This window comes from Tupaia chinensis, unplaced genomic scaffold (assembly GCF_000334495.1).
Source record: "Tupaia chinensis unplaced genomic scaffold, TupChi_1.0 Scaffold144276_1, whole genome shotgun sequence".
Classification (NCBI taxonomy): domain Eukaryota; kingdom Metazoa; phylum Chordata; class Mammalia; order Scandentia; family Tupaiidae; genus Tupaia; species Tupaia belangeri.
Window position 1 is genome coordinate 1206922 of NW_006204133.1, and position 17005 is coordinate 1223926.

A 17005-nucleotide genomic window follows, 5' to 3' on the forward strand; every position below is an offset into this window, starting at 1 on the left:
GAGCGCACGCGCCCTGAAGCAAAAAAACCTCTAAAAAAAAAAAAAAATTAAAGAGAGGTGATTTTTTGCTATAGGGTGCGTGTGCTCGCTGGAAAGACAAAGAGAGACAGAAAGCGAGAAATCGCCTCCCAGGGGGTGACCACGCTGCAGTCCTCTCTCCTCCATTTTGCTTTTGGGATTTGGGGCATGCACTCATGTGCATCTGGCTTGAGTTTCAAGCCACCAGGTCTGGGACTCGAACTGGGGCTGACTACATGAGTCCCAGCAAAGTAACCACTATACCATCTGCTATTCCCAATATTTTCTTCTAAAACTCTTGTGTCTTTATATTTAGGTCCTTAATTTTGAAATTTACCTTCGTACGTGGATGAGGTAAGAATATAATTTTATTTTTTCCCGATGGATAGATGTTTCCACATGAACTCATTTAGAACATGATCATCTGTCCAGACTTCAACACTTTCGGCCCCATCGAATCGGCTTCCTCACTTCCACAGTGGCCAGAGTGAGGTTTTTCCTGGGTCTTCTGGCCTCGTTTTCCTGCCCTGCAGCACAGATGCTGACAGCGACAGGAGCTGGGAGAGTCAGTCTGTGTCTCCTTCAAGGGCAGCCCGAGACAGGAGGGCAATGACTCAGCTGGCCAGCAGGTCCCGCAGGTCACTGTTGCAGGGCAGCAGGTCACATGCCAGCCGTGCCTTCCGATCCCGGACGGCCTTCAGGGCTGGGCTGTGCTGCAGCAGGAGGGAGCAAATGTCCATGTGACCCTTCTCCGCAGCCTGCAAAGAGAGGTCCAGATCAAAGACTGAAAGCCCCCCGGTCCTGCTCTTTCCTGCTCCACTTCCGGGGCCCTCTTGCTCCTGGAAAAGAGGCCTCGTGGAAATGGAGGCACAGGCTGTTGGAGTGGCTTTCCCCAGTTCCGGTCTGGCGGTCAGCCTAAGATTTCCTTGTGTGCTCTGCCCCGTGGCCAGACCAACTCATTAAAAACAAGGGCAGGGCCAGCCTCGGTGGCACAGGTGGTGGCACACTGAACTGCAGTGCTAGGCACCGCGGCCAGCTGTGGGTTCAGATCCGAGTCGGCCAGTGAATGTGCCAAGAGTGTGCACCCAAGGGAACCAGCAGTTAGCGTAATGGCTATGTCGCTGGACTCTCACGTAGTCGACCGCGGTTCACGTCCCGGACCCGGTGGCTTAGAACTCACGCCGGGCACGTGTGCGTGCGTGCCCAAGATCTCGAGAGGAGAATGGAGGAGTAGGGATTGCGGCGTGACCATCCCCCCTGGGGGGTGATTTCTCGCTTTCTGTCTCTATGTCTCTCTCTGTCTGTCTGGCGAGTGCACACGCCCTATAGCAAAAATCTCTCAAAAAAAAAAAAAAAAAAAAAATGAGTGTGCACCCAAGACCCTGAGGAGCTGGAGAGCTGAGGGAGGGGGCTGCAGCAGGGTAAGACCCAGGGAAGGGTGTCCACCCCATGCGTGCACACGTGCTCTCTCCCCCTCGTGAATAAATAAATATAGTTGGAAAAAAGAAAGAAAGAAAGAAAAAAAAAAAAAGAGGACCAGCTGGTAGTGTGGTTTTTAAGGTGACGAATCCCACGTAGATGACTGTGTAGTTCGCGGCCTGGACCCGGCAGCCTGAAAATCATGCAGGGTGCATGTGTGTGTACCCAAAGTGCCAAAAGGCGGGAGAGATGGAAGAGAAGGGATCGTGGTGTGACCATCCCCCCTCAGGGTACTCTCTCCCTATCTCTGTCTCTGTGTCTCTCTGGTGAATGCACGTGCTCTCTGGCAAAAAAAAAAAAAAAAGAAGCAAACAAGTATAGAGACTTAGATGTCACGAACGTTTAAAGGTGCTGGGTACTGTGAGGAGATGGGGCGGGCTGTGCCTTGGAAACTCCGAGATGAGCAGGAAGAATGGCCCAGGTTCCCGGCCCCTCCCACCCGTCCCTTGAGATGGGTGATCTCAATGTACATGTTGATTTCTAACCTACCTTCTCTAAGGAAAAAAAAGAGTGAAGTCACTCATTCATGTAGACGACCTTGTTTGACTTTTACAACAACCCTCAGAAGTAGAGAACATCATGATTCCCACTGTACAGGTTAAAGCGAACCTCGGGCTGCTAGAAGTGGAATAGCCTCCCTAAGGTCACAGAGCTCACATGACAGCCTGGGGATTCTAAACCAGGCTTGTCTGACTTTCAAGTCTAAATTCTCTAAAATTAAAAAAAAAAGAAAGAAAGAAAGAAAGTAAGTAAGAAAAGAAAAGATTGAAGACAAGGTTGAGCCGGGCACTGGCATAGTGGTGAAAGTGGCAGGATCCCACGTGGCCAACTGTGAGGTTCAAGTCTCAGATCTGGTGGCTTGAAAACATGCCAGGCGTGCGTGCCCAGGATCCTGAGAGGAGAATGGAGAAGGAACTGCGGCATGGCCACCTCCCCGGGGGTGCTTTCTCACCCGCTCCCCGCCTGCACCAGTCTCTCCCGGGCAAATGCATGCACACACACTAACAAATTACAAACAAACACAGTCTCGGTTTTGGTCACTATCTTTCTGTCTCAGGCTCCCAAGTAGTTGGGACTATCAGCACATGCTACCACACCCTGTTTTTAGGTGACTCAAAAGGAAGCCGGGTCTCCTGTATGGCCTTAGCCTGTAATCACAGCATCTTACTAGCACATGCCACAGCAGCTGAGCAAAACCTTATCTTTTTTTTTTGGAGAGAAAGATTTTTGCTATAAGGCACGTGCACTCACCAGAAAGAGAGAGAGAGAAAGCGAGAAATCACCCCCTGGGGGGGGATGGCCACATAGCAATCCTTTCTCCTCCACTCTCCTCTTGGATTTGGGCACGCATGCACACACACCCGGCGTGAATTTCAAGTCGTCAGGTCCAGGATTTGAACCGCAGTCCACTACATGGGAGTCCAAATGATGCAACCATGACGCCATCTGCTGGTCCCAACTTTTTCTTTCCTAACTGTCAGAGGGTGGGTGCACATGTCTGACAGAGACTTAGACAGAAAGAGAAGGAGAAAGTACCGCACAGTGGGGCATGGCCATGCCACAACCCTTCCTCCATTTCTCCATCCTGAAAGGACCCGAGGCACACATGCACACATGCCTGGTGTGTTCAAGCCATGGGGGCTGGGATTCCAACTCTGGTCATCGCTAAGCGATGGAGTCCGCCCAGTCGGAAGGCCTAACTCCATGCTGTACTAGTACAGTTCCCATTCTCCCACCAGATAAAGTACCGGACTACAGGTGCTTTTGAGAGGTCTCAGAATTACTACGCACAGCAACCACCATCCCAATTCCGAGTGCAAATCTTTATTTTAGCAGGTCCTTCTGATGAGCACAGACCCAAGGCTCTCAATCTCACTGCCTAAGGTCAGGCAGAAGTATGCTACGAGCAGCTGTAAGATGCTCGGCAAGTCGCGCTCCACAAAAAATAAACCATCCACCTTTGCAAATAGTTTATTTTTCTTTGTTTGGTTTGCTGTAGGATATGTGTGCTCCCCAGGAGAAAGAGAGTAAGTGGGGAGTCACCCCTCTGTGCCAGTGGCCATGACTCCATCCCTTCTCCTCTTAGGATTTTGGGCACGTATGCACAGGCTATGCTCCCAGTGTTTTTTGTGTGTTTGTCTTTTTTTTTTTTTTTTTTTTAAGAGTTGTTTTTGTTTGTTTTTGCTATAGGGAATAGCATGTTGGCCAGAGTGACAGACAGAAAGCAAGAAATCATACCCCCATCCCCAAGAGGGGGCATGGCCACACCGCAATCTCTTCTCCTCTATTCTCCTCTTGGGATCTTGGGCATACATGCACATGTATCCAGCATGAGTTTTAACTCTGGGACTCGAACCACGGTTGACTACATGGGAGTCTAGCCACATAACCATTATGCCATATGCTGGTGTCACGCCCAGTATTTTTCAAGTCACTAGCTTCAGGACTCGAACCACACAGCTGGCAACATGGGACCCAGTGCCTTAACCATCATGCCACCTGGCTGGCCCTGAAAATAGTTTATTTTGAAAAATATCACAGAAATTCACTCCACTCACCCATTTCCCCTTTACGGAGATGCACCTAAAACGCTGCAGTCTGTGGGTGGCACCGGCCACCGAGTGAACCGCGGCAATAAAATGACTGAGGGTACCAGGTAAGAAATAAACAATCTAGGGGTCAGCATGTGGCATAGGTTAAGGCACAGGACTCCCACATGGTCAACAGTGGTTCAAGTCCCAGACCCAGCGGCTGCCTAAAATACCAAGAGGAAATGGACGAGAAGGGATTGTGGTATGGCCATCCCCCAGGGGGTGACTTCTTGCCTCCTCTCTTTCTCTCTCTCTCTCTCTGTCTCTCTCCAGTGAGTACATGCACTCGATAGCAAAAATCTCTCAACAAAGAGAAAGAAAAGAAATAAGTAATCTGGGACTGGCAAGTGGCGTGGTGGTTGGGGTGACTGGGCTCCCACTTGGCTGACCGTGGTTCAAATCCTGGACATGGCAGCTTGCTTTCTCACTTTCTTTCTCAGCTTCAAAAATAAAATAAAATAATAATGAATAAAATTAAGAAGAAATAATGTCTGTTAAAAAAAGGAAAGAAAAAGAAATAAGTCACCTGGGCAGGCTCCATGGCCTGGTGATCAAGGCAGCCAGATCCTACATGGCCAACACATCAGTTCAAGTCCCAAATTCAGCAGCTTGAGAAACCTACTGGTATATGTACGTGTATGCCTAAAGTCCCAAAAGGAGGGAGAGGAGGAGGAAAAGGGATTGCAGCATGACAATTCCCATGGGGGGGGTGTGCTTTCTCCTCTTCCTGTCTCTCTCTGGTGAGTGCAAATACCCTCTAACAAAACAAAACAGCCACCAACTTACTTAAATGGCAAGGATTAAAAACAAGCCAACATGCAGCAATTCACCTGCACACACTCAGAGGTTCACCAGCACGTGCTCGCCGAGGTCCACCCAGCACACGCTCACTGAGTACCTACGCGAGGTGCGGAGGCTATGACAGTAACGAGCTGAAGTCTCCACTGTCTCTAGTGAGAGGTAACAATCTCAAATAGGATTTCAAGGGGAACAGGAGTTAGGAGGAATCAGCTGAGCTCACCATGTCTGGGGACCAGGATCTATGGAGGCTTGCTATGTGAGCTGAGATCCAAGAGGAAGGGTAGAAAGGAGCTGGATAAAATACGGGGACTAGCAGTTGCTGTAATGGCTGTTACTGGACTTCCATGTAGTTGACTGCCGTTCGAGTCCCGGACCCAGTGGTTTAAACTCACACTGGGTGCGTGTGTGTGCGTGTCCAAGATCCCAAGAGGAGAATGGAGGAGAAAGGATTGAGGTGTGGCCATGCCTCTAAGGGGTGATTTCTCGCTTTCTGTCTCTCTGGCAAGTGCACACGCCCTATAGCAAAAAACTCTCCAACAAAACAAGTAAACAAAACGGGAGGGAGAGGCACCTAGAGGGATTAAGTAGCTCTTTCTGCACAGCCCTAGGGACACAGAGGAGGAGGCTCGAGAACATGGAAAGACTAGCGAGGCCTGGGTGTAAGGGATGAGGGGACAAGAGCTCAGGATCCAGCTGAAGCCACAGACAGGCGCTAAGCCCAGAAGCCTGGGGAAGCGGCTGTCAGACCTGGTTAAAGCGAGCCTCTGCAGATGCACATGGGAGAGTGGCACCATCAGAACTGCGCCTTAAAACTACCGCTTGGAGGCCGGCAGGTAGCATGGTGGTTGGGGCACTGGACTCCCATGTGGCTACTGTGGTTTCAGTACTGGACCGGGCAGCTTACTTTCTCATTCTCTCATTCTCTCATTCTCTCATTCTCTCTCTCTCTCTCTCTCTGGTGAGCATGCATGTCCTGTAGCAAATTAAAAAATACTAATAAAAAATAAAATTAAATAAATAATTCTTAAAAAAAACAAAAACTGTGCTTGGGGGAATCAGAGTGGGCGGGGGAGACACGTACACAACTTTCAGGAATGCACACAACCCGCCCTGACGATGCAGAAGGAACCAGGAAACAGATGCTCCAGGGAAGTGGCCAAAAAGGCCTCGAAGGACAGGGGAGACGCACATTCAGGGTACAGCCTCCTGTGCTGCCCAGGCTGTCGTGTAGAAAGTGGGCTCCAAAGACAGGCACGAGGAAGGACAGGTGTCATAAAACTAATGACTGGGACCAGCAGTTAGCGTAATGGCTATGTCGCTGGACTCCCACGTAGTCAACTGTGGTTCGAGTTCTGACCCGGTGGCTTAAACTCACGCCGGGCGCATGTGTGTGTGTGCCCAAGATCCTGAGAGGAGAATGGAGGAGAAGGGATTGCGGCGTGGCCATCCCCTCTGGGGGGTGATTTCTCGCTTTCTATTTCTCAGTCTCTCTCTCTGTCTGGCGAGCACACGCGCCCTAATAGCAAAAACCTCTCCAAAAAAAATTTAACTTTTACAAGCGTATTGAAAAATAAAAAATATAAAATAAAACTAAAGGGAGAGAAAATGACAAGGACTCTACTTTTTGTTCTTTTTTTTTTTTTTTTTTTTTTTAGTGCCAGATGGCATGTGCATGCACAAGAGAGAAAGAGAAAAAGAGGTTGAGAAATGAAGAAAGGGGAGGTGAGAAATGAAGAAAGAAAGAGAAAGCGCCCCCTAGCAGGGCCTGGTGGCACCACAGTCCTTTTTCCTCCAGCTCTCCATCCCATCAGGATCCTGGCACATGTTTGTGCCTGGTGTGTTACATTTTTCTTTTCCTTTTCCTTTTTTGTTGGTTGAATTTCTTTCTTTCTTTTTTTTTTTTAAATAATTACTTTATTTGACTTTATTAATTTTATTTATTTTAATTTGACCAGAGAGAGACAGAACAAGAGAGAGGGAAAGTGAGAAAAGAAGCCGCCAGGTCCAGGACTTGAACCGCAGTCGACCATGTGGGAGTCTAGCACCCTTAAGCACCATACCACTTGCTGGCCCTGTTGGTTGAATTTCTACTTTCAACTCGTAGATTAAAAACACAATTATAGGGACCAGCAGTTAGCATAATGGCTATGTCGCTGGACTCCTATGTAGTCAATTGCAGTTTGAGTCTGGACCCAGTGGCTTAAACTCACACCGGGTGCGTGTGCATGTATACCCAAGATCCGGAGAGGAGAACGGAGGAGAAGGGATTGCAGCATGGCCATCCCCCCAGGGGATGATTTCTCACTTTCTGTCTCTCTGCCTTTTTGGTGAGCGCATGTGTCCTATAGCAAAAACCTCTCAAAAAAAAAATTCTTATTTAACTTTATTGGTTTGTCTGTTTTAATTTGACCAGAGAGGGACAGAGAAAGAGAGAGACAGAGACAGAGGCAGAGAAAGCAGGCCACCAGGTCCGGGCCTCGAACCACGGTCGGTCATGTGGGAGTCCAGCACCCTTAACCACCACGCCACTTGCCCTCTCCCACCAATACTTTTTTTCAGCTTTGTGAAATGTGTTCAGAACTATGGGGCATGTCACAAAGTTACTTGTCGTCCTTGTGCAGGAGCCATGCTGATCTCTGTATCATTCCGACATTTTGTACGTGCTGCCGAGGCGAGCACAGTTTACTGTTCATTTACACACACAGGACAAAGGATGGAAGACAATTCATTAATACTAAAGTAATGATACGTGAGCACTGAGATGGAAAATGATCTTAATTTTCTTCTCTGTGCTTTGATCTCTTGTGTTTTCTTTTTTTTTTAAGAGAGGTTTTTGTTTTGTTTTGCTATAGGGTGTGTGTGCTCACCAAAGAAAGACAGAAAGTTAGAAATCATCCTGGGGGGGGATAGCCATGCCACAATCCCTTCTCTGATGTTCTCCTCTGAGGATGTGGAGCATTCATGCACTTGCACCCTGCATGAGTTTTAAGCTGCCGGGTCTGAGATTTGAACCACGGTCGAATACATGGGAGTGCAGCGACAGAAACATTATGCCATCTGCTGATCCCAATAGCCTACGTTTTCTAAAATGAGCTATAACTTTCCGAATAAGAAGAGCTGTGGAAGGGCATGAGGTGTACCTTATGCAGACTGGTCATACCATCGTCATCCACCAGCCTGGGGTTGGAGCCATGTGAGAGCAGCAGCCGGGCGATCTCAGTGTGCCCGCAGTAGCTGGCCCGGTGCAGAGCCGTGGCACCCCCGTGGGTCTGGGCGTCACACTTTGCTCCACTTTCCAGCAGGAACTGGCATACGGCATAGTGCCCATTTCGGCTGGCATAGTGCTACAGGGAACAGGGATGGAGGTCAGACGGCAGAACCCAGGCAGACGACGGGGTGGGTGTTGAGAGCGAGCCTGGGCTCGGGTGTGACCTGGGTGAGAGTCATTTCTTGTATCAAGTTCCTTAACTGAGAAATGGGATAACAGCCATTCCTACCTCATAAGGCTATTATAAAAATATAATTAAATAATTGCTGTAAAGCTTATACTAATTTTGAAAGTCTAGATTCACCCGATGCTTAAACAAGAAACCCTACAGAAAGAGAAGAGCGGAAGAAAAAAGACGCATAGTGACTCCCTTCCCTCCCTGCCTCAGGGAAAGGGTACTCCCGACTGCCCGGTTAAAAGCTTCTCTCTGCCCTGACCCTGTGCCCCTCCCCAGCTCACCAGGGCGGTGTAGCCGGCCGAGTCAGGCTGACTAGGGTCCGTGGCCTTCTGGATTAAATACTTCACTCGGCCCAGGTCTCCGTTCAGGGCTGCCGACCAGATCCCTGCGGAAAGCCAACAGAAGCTCTGTAAGCCCGGAGGCCTGGCGTTTTCATCGCGTCCTTTACCTCCTGACCTCAGGTTCGCATCTATGAAATGGGGAGTAGCCATTCCCTCCGCAAACGTCAACTGACCACCTCCTCTGTGCAAGGTCCCGTGTTCGGTCCTAGGTGCTGGTGACACAGCTGTGAACGGACAGGCAAGGGCTCAGCTAACAGGACAGCAGGACGGGACAGACGCAGAAGCCCTTTCTCCCGCTTCACACACATACTTGTTGGATAAAGTGAGGTTAAAATATTTGAATGTGGACTTGAAAAGCAAGGAAAGGATATCGCCAGGGTCTACAAACAAAGTGAGGGCCCCAGCCAAGGGCTGGCTTCATGGCCTAGTGGTCAGGCATGGACAACTGAGGTTTGAATGCCGGCCCCGGTGGCTTGAAAAACACACCAGGATGAAGAATGGAGAAGGGATTGTAGTGTCACCACGCCACACTAAGGGTGCTTTTGCCTTCCCTGTCTCTCCGTCTGATGAGGACATGAGCCCTCTGGCAATTGAAAAGAAAAAGGAAAGGAAAGGCAAACAAAACAAAACAAAACGCAACAGCCAAAGTGGTGAGCAGTTACTGAATCCGAGGTCGACCTGAAACTGCCCACGCACCTCTGGGCTGACGTAAATGCTGAGCAGGGTTGGCAGTGAAAGTCTTGGGACATCGTGGCAGGGAGTAAGCCAGGGGGCAGGAGTGTCATGGCACAGGTGACCAGGGAACAGGGACGGGAGACTTTGCTCTCTCCCATGCTGCGGGAAGCAAGCTGCCCAGCCCAGGCAGTCCATGATTCAGCACACGTTTACTGGGCATGCCTATGAAGGCGGTGGTCTAGGCACTAGGAAAGCCAAGGATGAAAGAACCCCACCCCCACATTTTGGCCTTACGAAGCCAAATTAAATTAAAGGACACAAGAAACAAACATATGAGCATCTTCAAAAAGTTCATAGAACAGGGCCAGCAGGTAATGTAGCGGTTAAGGTGCTGGACTCGCACATGGCCAACTAGGGTTCAAGTCCCGGACCCAGCGGCTTGAAACACACTGGGTGCATGTGCGTGCATCTCCAAAATCCCAAGAGGAGAATGGAGGAGAAGACATTGCAGCATGACCATCCCCCCAGGAAGTGTTTTTTGCTTTCTGTCTCTCTGTCTCTGTCTATCTCTCTGATAAGATATGTGCCCTATGGCAAAAAAACTCTCTCAAAAAAAAAAAAAAAAAGAAAAGAAAAAAAGAAAGTTCGTGAATGGCCAGCCCAGATGGTGTGGAAGTTAAGGTAGCTGAATCCCACATGGCCAACCTTCCAGTTCCAGTCCCAGACATGGTGGCTTGAAAATTATGTGGGGTGCATTTGTGTGCATGCCCCAATCCCAAGAGGAGAATGAGGAGGGAGTGCACGCAGTGTGCTCAGCCCCCGGGGGAGTGATCTCGCACTTTCCCTTTCTAGCTCTTTCCAGCGAGCACATGCAACCAATAGGAAGAAAGGAGAGAGCAGTGTGCCTTGCACAGGGGCTGGTCACACGGTGACCCCTCCATTCAGCCTTCCACCCGGGGGTCCCGCATTTACACACGTGCCTGGCACATTTCAGGCTGACCAGGGCAGAGGCCCGAACTGCAGGATCCAACTTTTCTTTGAGCAGCACGTTACCACTCTGCCATGAACCTGGGGTAGATTTCAAATGTTTTTACGCCCAAATAAACTCATACTTTAGTTCCACTTATCCACAAACTTTCTGAATTTCCCCCATATATACGTATATATGTATTGTATATATAGATATAGATATGTATTTATTATAGATCTAAGTAAATTGTACTTTGTAGAATTATATTTTATGTATCTTATATAATTACTTTATATTAATTTATATGGGACCAGCAGTTGGCGTAATGGCTACGTCTCTGGACTCCCATGTAGTCGACTGCTGTTGGAGTCCCAGACCCAGTGATTTAAACTTACACTGGACACGTGTGCGTGCGTGCCCAAGATCCCAAGAGGAGAATGGAGGAGAAGGGATTGCAGCGTGGCCAATGCCCCTGGGGGGTGATATCTCGTTTTCTGTCTGTCTCTGTCTCTCTGGCACGTGCGCACACCCTACAGCAAAAACTTCTAAAAAAAAACAAAAAAGTTTAATTTATATATATATGATATATAAGTTATACATAAATTTATAATATAAAAACATTTATGTATTTATTATATATATAAGTATTATAAAATCACATATAAATATATTATATATATAAACTACATATCAAATATACATATATAATTATACGTATACATTCTCTGTCTTACTATAAGGCACTTATGCTCATCAGAAAGTGAGAAATCACCTTAGGGGTGGGTAGAGTGGTCACACTACAATCCCTTCTACTCCATTCTCCTCTTGGGATTTTGAGCACACATGCACACGTGCCCAGTGTGATTTTAAGCCACCAGGTCTGGGACTTGAACTACACAGCCAGCCATATGGGATCCAGTCCCCTTAACCACCTGCTGGCCCTTTATATATATATGTATGTGTATGTATGTTTATATGTGTGGGGGGGTATGTATATAAATACACTTTGATACATTTATATCTTTTTTTTTTTGGAGAGGTTTTTGCTATAGGGTGCATGCGCTTACCAGAAAGACAGAGAGAGACAGAGAGACAGAAAGTGAGAAATCACCCCCCAGGGGGGATGGCCACGCCGCAATCCCTTCTCCTCCATTCTCCTCTCGGGATCGTGGGCACGCACACACACGCGCCCGGCGTGAGTTTAAGCCACCGGGTCTGGGACTCAAACCGTGGTCTACTATGTGGGAGTCCAGCGACATAGCCATTACACTAACTGCTGGTCCCGATACATTTATATCTTATCTATTTTATGAAACAAATCAAGTAGTGCTAGAGCTCTGAAGAAAAAGCAGGACAGGGAAGAAGCAGGGGTGGCCTTTCAGATGATGTAATAGTTGAACAGAAACCTGAAAGAAACGAAAACAGCATGTGAGAAGACAGTAAAGAAAACAGAGCCCGGCAGGTTATCAGCGGATTGGCCAGCAGTTGGTCGTAAGTTATGAGTGTGAGGACAAAAAGGAGGAGGGAAAGCAAGCACCCTTGCTGGGAAAAAACAATTTTTTTTCCCTACTTTTGCTACAAGACGAGACTTCAGACAAAGGAAGAGAGAAAATGAGGACGCACCGCCCAGGCAGATGACCACACCACACGCCCTTCTCCTCCTCCATTCTTCTCTCAGCGTTCTGGGCACACACACACGCACCAGGTGTGCTTTTCAAGCCACTGGGTCTGGGACTACAACGACACAGCTGGACGTGTGGGATCCAGCCAACTTAACCATCACGCCACCTGGCTGGCTCTGAAAAACGCTATTCCAAGATGCATTTCAGGGGGCTGGCAGGTGGCATGGTGGTTGGGGGTGCTGACTGTGGTTTGGGTCCCAGACCTGGTGGTTTTCTTTCTCCCTTTTTCACTTTCTCTCTCTCTCCCCTCTCTGGTCAAGTTAAAAATAAATAAATAGGTAAACAGAGTTAAATAAAAAAAATTTTTTTTTTTAAAAAAGGATGCATTTCAGGAAGAAGGATGGGCTGGTCCATAGCCTGGTGGTTAAGGGAACAAGATCTCACATGGCTGACCACATGGTTCAAGTCCTGAAACCAGCAGCTTGAAAAACATACCAGGAGGGTATGCATGCCCAAATCCCCAAAGATGGGCCAGACGGAGAAAGGGCTGGGCGCGGGTGCTTTCTCCCTCTCTGTTTCTCTGCCTCTTTGGCAAGCACATATGCCCTCTGGTAAAAAAAGAAAAAAGAAGATAAAACCCAGAAGATATGATTTAGAGAAGAAAAATATTCAGACAATGAAATAGAGATCCTTTTCATGTGTGGAAATAGATAATATATGAGTAAGCAAATAAGTACAGTCAGGCAGTACATAACATCTGGACCCTGGTCCCATATGATTACCGGGCTGCAAAACTCCTGTTGCCTAGTGACACTGTAGCCATCCTAAAGCACAGTGCTACATGTTATTCATGTATCTGTGGATGCAGGGTAAACAAACTCACCAGCTGCCAGCAGTATGAAAGCATAGTCCATAGTAATACAAACAGCACATCAGACTTGAAAACGCTACCGATCACCTATTCTACTGGTTAGGGATTTAATACACCCTTTTAAAAAAACTTTCCCATTGGGCACATGTGCTCATCGGATCGAGATAGAAAGATACAGGGAAAGTGAGAAAGTACTCCCCGCTGGGGGGTAGGGGATGACCATGCCATAATCCTTCTCCTCCATTCTTCTCTCGAGATTTTGGTCATGCTGCACACATGCCCAGCATGTTTCTCAAGCCACCGGATCCAGGACTCGAACTGTCCATTGGTCATGTGGGATCCAACCACCTTAACCACCATGCCACCTGGCTGCCCTACTATACTATACTTTCTATCATTATTCTAAAGTATATTCCTACTTATATAAAAAAATTTCACAGTAAAACAGCGAGCCAGTGGGCCAGCAGGTGGCACGGAGATTAAGGCCGCTGGATCCCACACAGTTCGAGTCCTGTATTGGCAGCCTGAGAAACATACCAGGTGCATATGGGTGTGTGCCCAAAATCTCGAGAATGGAGAAGAGACCGCGGTACGGCCATCCCCCGGGGGTAGTTTCTCACTTTCTCTGTCTCTGACAAGCGCAAGTGCCCTATAGCAACCTAAACAAACTACCTAAAACTACCTGCCGGTTACGCCAGCAGCAGCCTCATGCATCTTGTGTTGACTTCATCTCTTTTTTGGGGGGGGGGCGGCGGGGAGAGGTTTTCGCTATAGGGCGTGTGTGCTTGCCAGAAAGACAGAAAGAGACAGAGAGACAGAAAGCGAGAAATCATCCCCCAGGCGGGATGGCCACGCCGCAATCCCTTCTCCTCCATTCTCTTCTCGGGATCTTGGGCATGCACGCACACGCGCCTGGTGTGAGTTTAAGGCACCGGGTCCGGGACTCGAACCGCGGTCGACTACATGGGAGTCCAGTGACATAGCCGTTATGCTAACTGCTGGTCCCGACTTCATCTCTTGACTGGATCATTGTCTCTTGTGCTTGATTTCGTCTCATGTTTTGTTCATCATGGTCCGTCCAGTGGGGCAAATCTGTGAGGATCCTGACCCTGGGTAGGCCCAGGCTAATATGTGTGTTTGTGTCTTAGTCTGTTTGTTTTGTTTTGAAGAATTATTCATTTAATTTAATTTATTATTATTATTATTACTATTATTTAATTTGCTATAGGGCGCATGTGCTCACCAGAAAGAGAGACAGAGAGAGAGCAAAAGTGAGAAAGCAAGTTGCCAGGTCTGGGACTCAAACCACAGTCGGCCATGTGGGGATCCAGTGCTTCACCCCCCATACCACCTGCTGGCCCTGTATCTTAGTTTTCAACCAAGAAACTTTAAAAGTACTTAAGTGGATAAATGAATTCAATGGTAGGGCGGCTGGCAGGTGGCATAATAGTTAAAGGTGCTGGACCCCTACATGGCTGACCACGGTTCGAGTCTCAGACATGGTGGGTTGCTTTCTCACTTTACTTCTCTCTCTCTGTCCCTCTCCGGTCAATTTAAAATAAATAAATAAGTAAAGTGAAATAAAATTAAAATAATTAAAAATAAAAAAAGGTTGGGATAAAAGCTTACAGAATAAGGATATAGAGAAAACAGAGCCAGCCAGGTGGAATAGATGTTAAGGCGGCTGGATCCCACGTGGCTGACTTCAAGGTCCAAATTCCAGACCCGCAGAATGGTTACCAGACCGAGTGCATGTGCTGACACGTCCAAAATTCTGAGGGGAGAATAGAGAAGGGGCTGCAGCATGGCCATCCCCTGGCGGGAGGGGTGACGTCTCACTTTCCCTCTTTCCGTCTCTCTGGCAAACACATACATCCTATAGCAAATGAAAAGACCATATTTTTGTACAGCTGCATTGTGTGTGTGTGTGTGTGTGTGTTTTATGATGGTTAAAAAAAAAGTTTAAAGTTTATAAAGTAAAACTGTTGGGCCAGCTGGTGCCGTGGTGGTTACGTAGCTGGACCCCACATGGATGACTGTGTGGTTTGAGTCCCAGACCCAGAAGCTTGGGAAACATGACAAGCATGCATGTGTGTGTGCCCGAAATCCCCAAAGGAGGGGAAAATGGAGATGGGATTGTGGTGTGATCACCCCCCACGGGAGGTGGGGGTGCCTTCTTACTTTCTCTTTCTCTCTCTTGCAAGTGCACAAGACCTCTGGGAAATTTAAAAAAAAAAAATCCTTTTGAAGTTACAGTTATCTAAGGTTATTACCGAGGAAAGAAAGATACTGCTTCGGTGTTTATAAAGTCTTCAGTTCTGTGCAGCAAGGTCCCACCCTTCGCATTCACTCAGCACTCACGGACTCCCTCAGAGCAACTTCCAGTCCTGCGAGCGCCGTTGATACGGTGCAGCCGTACCTTTTTGTTTTATCTTTTAGACTGTATTTTTACTGCACCTTCTCTATGTTTAGATACGCAAATGCTTACTACTGTGCTACAGGCATACCGAACTCAGTACAGGACCGTCCCTTACAGGATTGAAGTCCAGCAGAGACGGGAACACCATGCACCGAGGTGGGCAGCCGGCTGTGCCAGCTAGGTTCATACAGGTATGTGATGGCGTCTGCAGTGATGACCTCACCCGACGGCGCTCTCTCAGAACGTATTCCTATCGTTAGGCAACGTATGACTGTGATGTCACATGGCAAAAACTGCACTGATGAATGCAAGGTGAGGGCTACATCAGAGTAACCTGCAGACGTATAAGACAAATTTCTTTCTTTCCTTTAAGAACTTTGTTGTCATACAGGCCTGTGCTAGCCACAGGGAGAGAGACAGAGAAAGAGAGGAAGAGGGAAAGCGAGAAATCACTCCTGAGGGGGACGGCCATGCTGCAATTCCTTCTCTTCCATTCTCCTCCTGGGATCTTATGCATGCATGCACATGTGCCCGGCGTGAATTTCAAGCCAATGGTCCAGGACTCGAACTGTGGTCAGCCATGTGGGAGTCCAGGGCCTTAACCACCATGCCAAATGCTGGCCCAAACTTTTTTTTTTAATTATTTAATTTTATTTATTCATTAATTTATTTTTATTTTACCAGAGATAAACACAGAAAGAGAGAGAGAGAGAGAGGGAAAGTGAGAAAGCAAGCTGCCGGGTCCGGATCTTGAACTGTGGTTGCCTATGTGGAAATCTCCTGCATCTTAACCACCTTGCCACCTGCTGGCCCCCAAGATTCCTTTCTTTTTTTTTGGAGAGGTTTTTGCTATAGGTCACATGTGCACGCCAGAGAGAGAGAGAGAGAGAGAGAGAGAGAGAGCAAGCAAGAAATCACCCCCCAAGGGAGGCAGCCACGCCACAATCAGGTGAGTGCGTTCTGGCAGGAGCAGCTGCCCAGCAGTAGGGGGCGGCGAGATTACGGCAGCGCCGCCTCTGCGCAGAGCTGGCATAGCACCGTAGTTTCCATAGTTCCCGACTGAGGGACCTGGCTTCCAGCCTTCCTGTTAACAGGCAGCATCACCTCTGTATATCCTGGAGCCCTAGGGGGGATGCCACTCCACCCCCTCCCACAAAGGCTGTCGGCAGAAGTGCCTGGTCACAGCTAAGGCGCACACACACTGCCCAAAGCACCCAGGAGCCTTGCACGCCACCAGGCCGGAAGCTCGCTTCACGCCCTCAGGTGGTGCAATGTCCCAGTTGCAGAGTCTGCTTCCCGACCCTTCTGACACCTGAGCAAGCTTGGGTCTCCCAGGCGAGGCCATCACCAGGTGAGGATTCAGGCCCAGATCACGACTCGGGATAGTTACAGAAATCAATGTCTCAGTTTCCCCGCCTGCGCAAGAGACGGAGTGTCTCGTGGCCCAGCCCGTGCAAGGTCTCCGCTGCCTCTCATTATAACGCGGGAGCTCAAAGTCCCCACCTGCCATCCCCGCACCAGGCCCGGAAACCCTCGGGTCCGGTTCGCGGCCTCCTCCATTGCTCCCGTCCGTGGGAACTCCACGTCCGTGGAAGCCCCACATGACCGGCCGCCTCACCCCTCTCGAAGTCCATCTCCTCCAGCGTCTGCTGCACGCCGGGCACCGCACCGGGGCGGGAACAGCAGGGTCCGTCCGTGCAGGCGTGCGGCCCAGCCATCTCGGCCCCGCGCCCGCCGACCCGACACCAGCAGTTGGTAGCGCGCTCTGGCTA

General features: G+C 48.8%; 2 protein-coding genes and 1 non-coding gene across 5 annotated transcripts in view; all 3 read right to left on the bottom strand.

Moving 5' to 3' along the window:
• Window positions 1–580, bottom strand: part of ANKRD23 (ankyrin repeat domain 23) — an 11940-nt gene extending 11360 nt beyond the window's left edge. The window contains exon 1 of the mRNA XM_006166565.3: window positions 356–580. Coding sequence (XP_006166627.1) covers window positions 356–427 — 72 coding nt within the window. The 5' untranslated portion in view covers window positions 428–580. The remainder of the gene's footprint in view (window positions 1–355) is intronic.
• A 25-nt stretch (window positions 581–605) lies between these two features.
• Window positions 606–16995, bottom strand: ANKRD39 (ankyrin repeat domain 39). Of its 3 annotated transcripts, XM_014583436.2 has the most exons (5): window positions 16852–16995; window positions 8617–8720; window positions 8030–8233; window positions 5956–5974; window positions 613–789 (listed from the first exon to the last, which is right to left on the bottom strand). In XM_014583436.2, exons 1-5 carry the CDS (start codon window positions 16949–16951, stop codon window positions 716–718), a joined length of 501 nt encoding a protein of 166 aa, XP_014438922.1. In that variant the 5' UTR covers window positions 16952–16995; the 3' UTR covers window positions 613–715. The 3 variants fall into 3 exon arrangements, with proteins under 3 accessions (XP_006166629.1, XP_014438921.1, XP_014438922.1); XM_006166567.3 differs by lacking the exon at window positions 5956–5974 and having other exon boundaries at window positions 606–776; XM_014583435.2 differs by lacking the exons at window positions 5956–5974; window positions 16852–16995 and adding an exon at window positions 16737–16819 and having other exon boundaries at window positions 606–776.
• Window positions 7466–7568, bottom strand: LOC114005700 (U6 spliceosomal RNA). Its single transcript, XR_003547540.1, has one exon. It is a non-coding gene; the product is annotated as a U6 spliceosomal RNA (small nuclear RNA).
• Window positions 16996–17005: the final 10 nt, after the last annotated feature.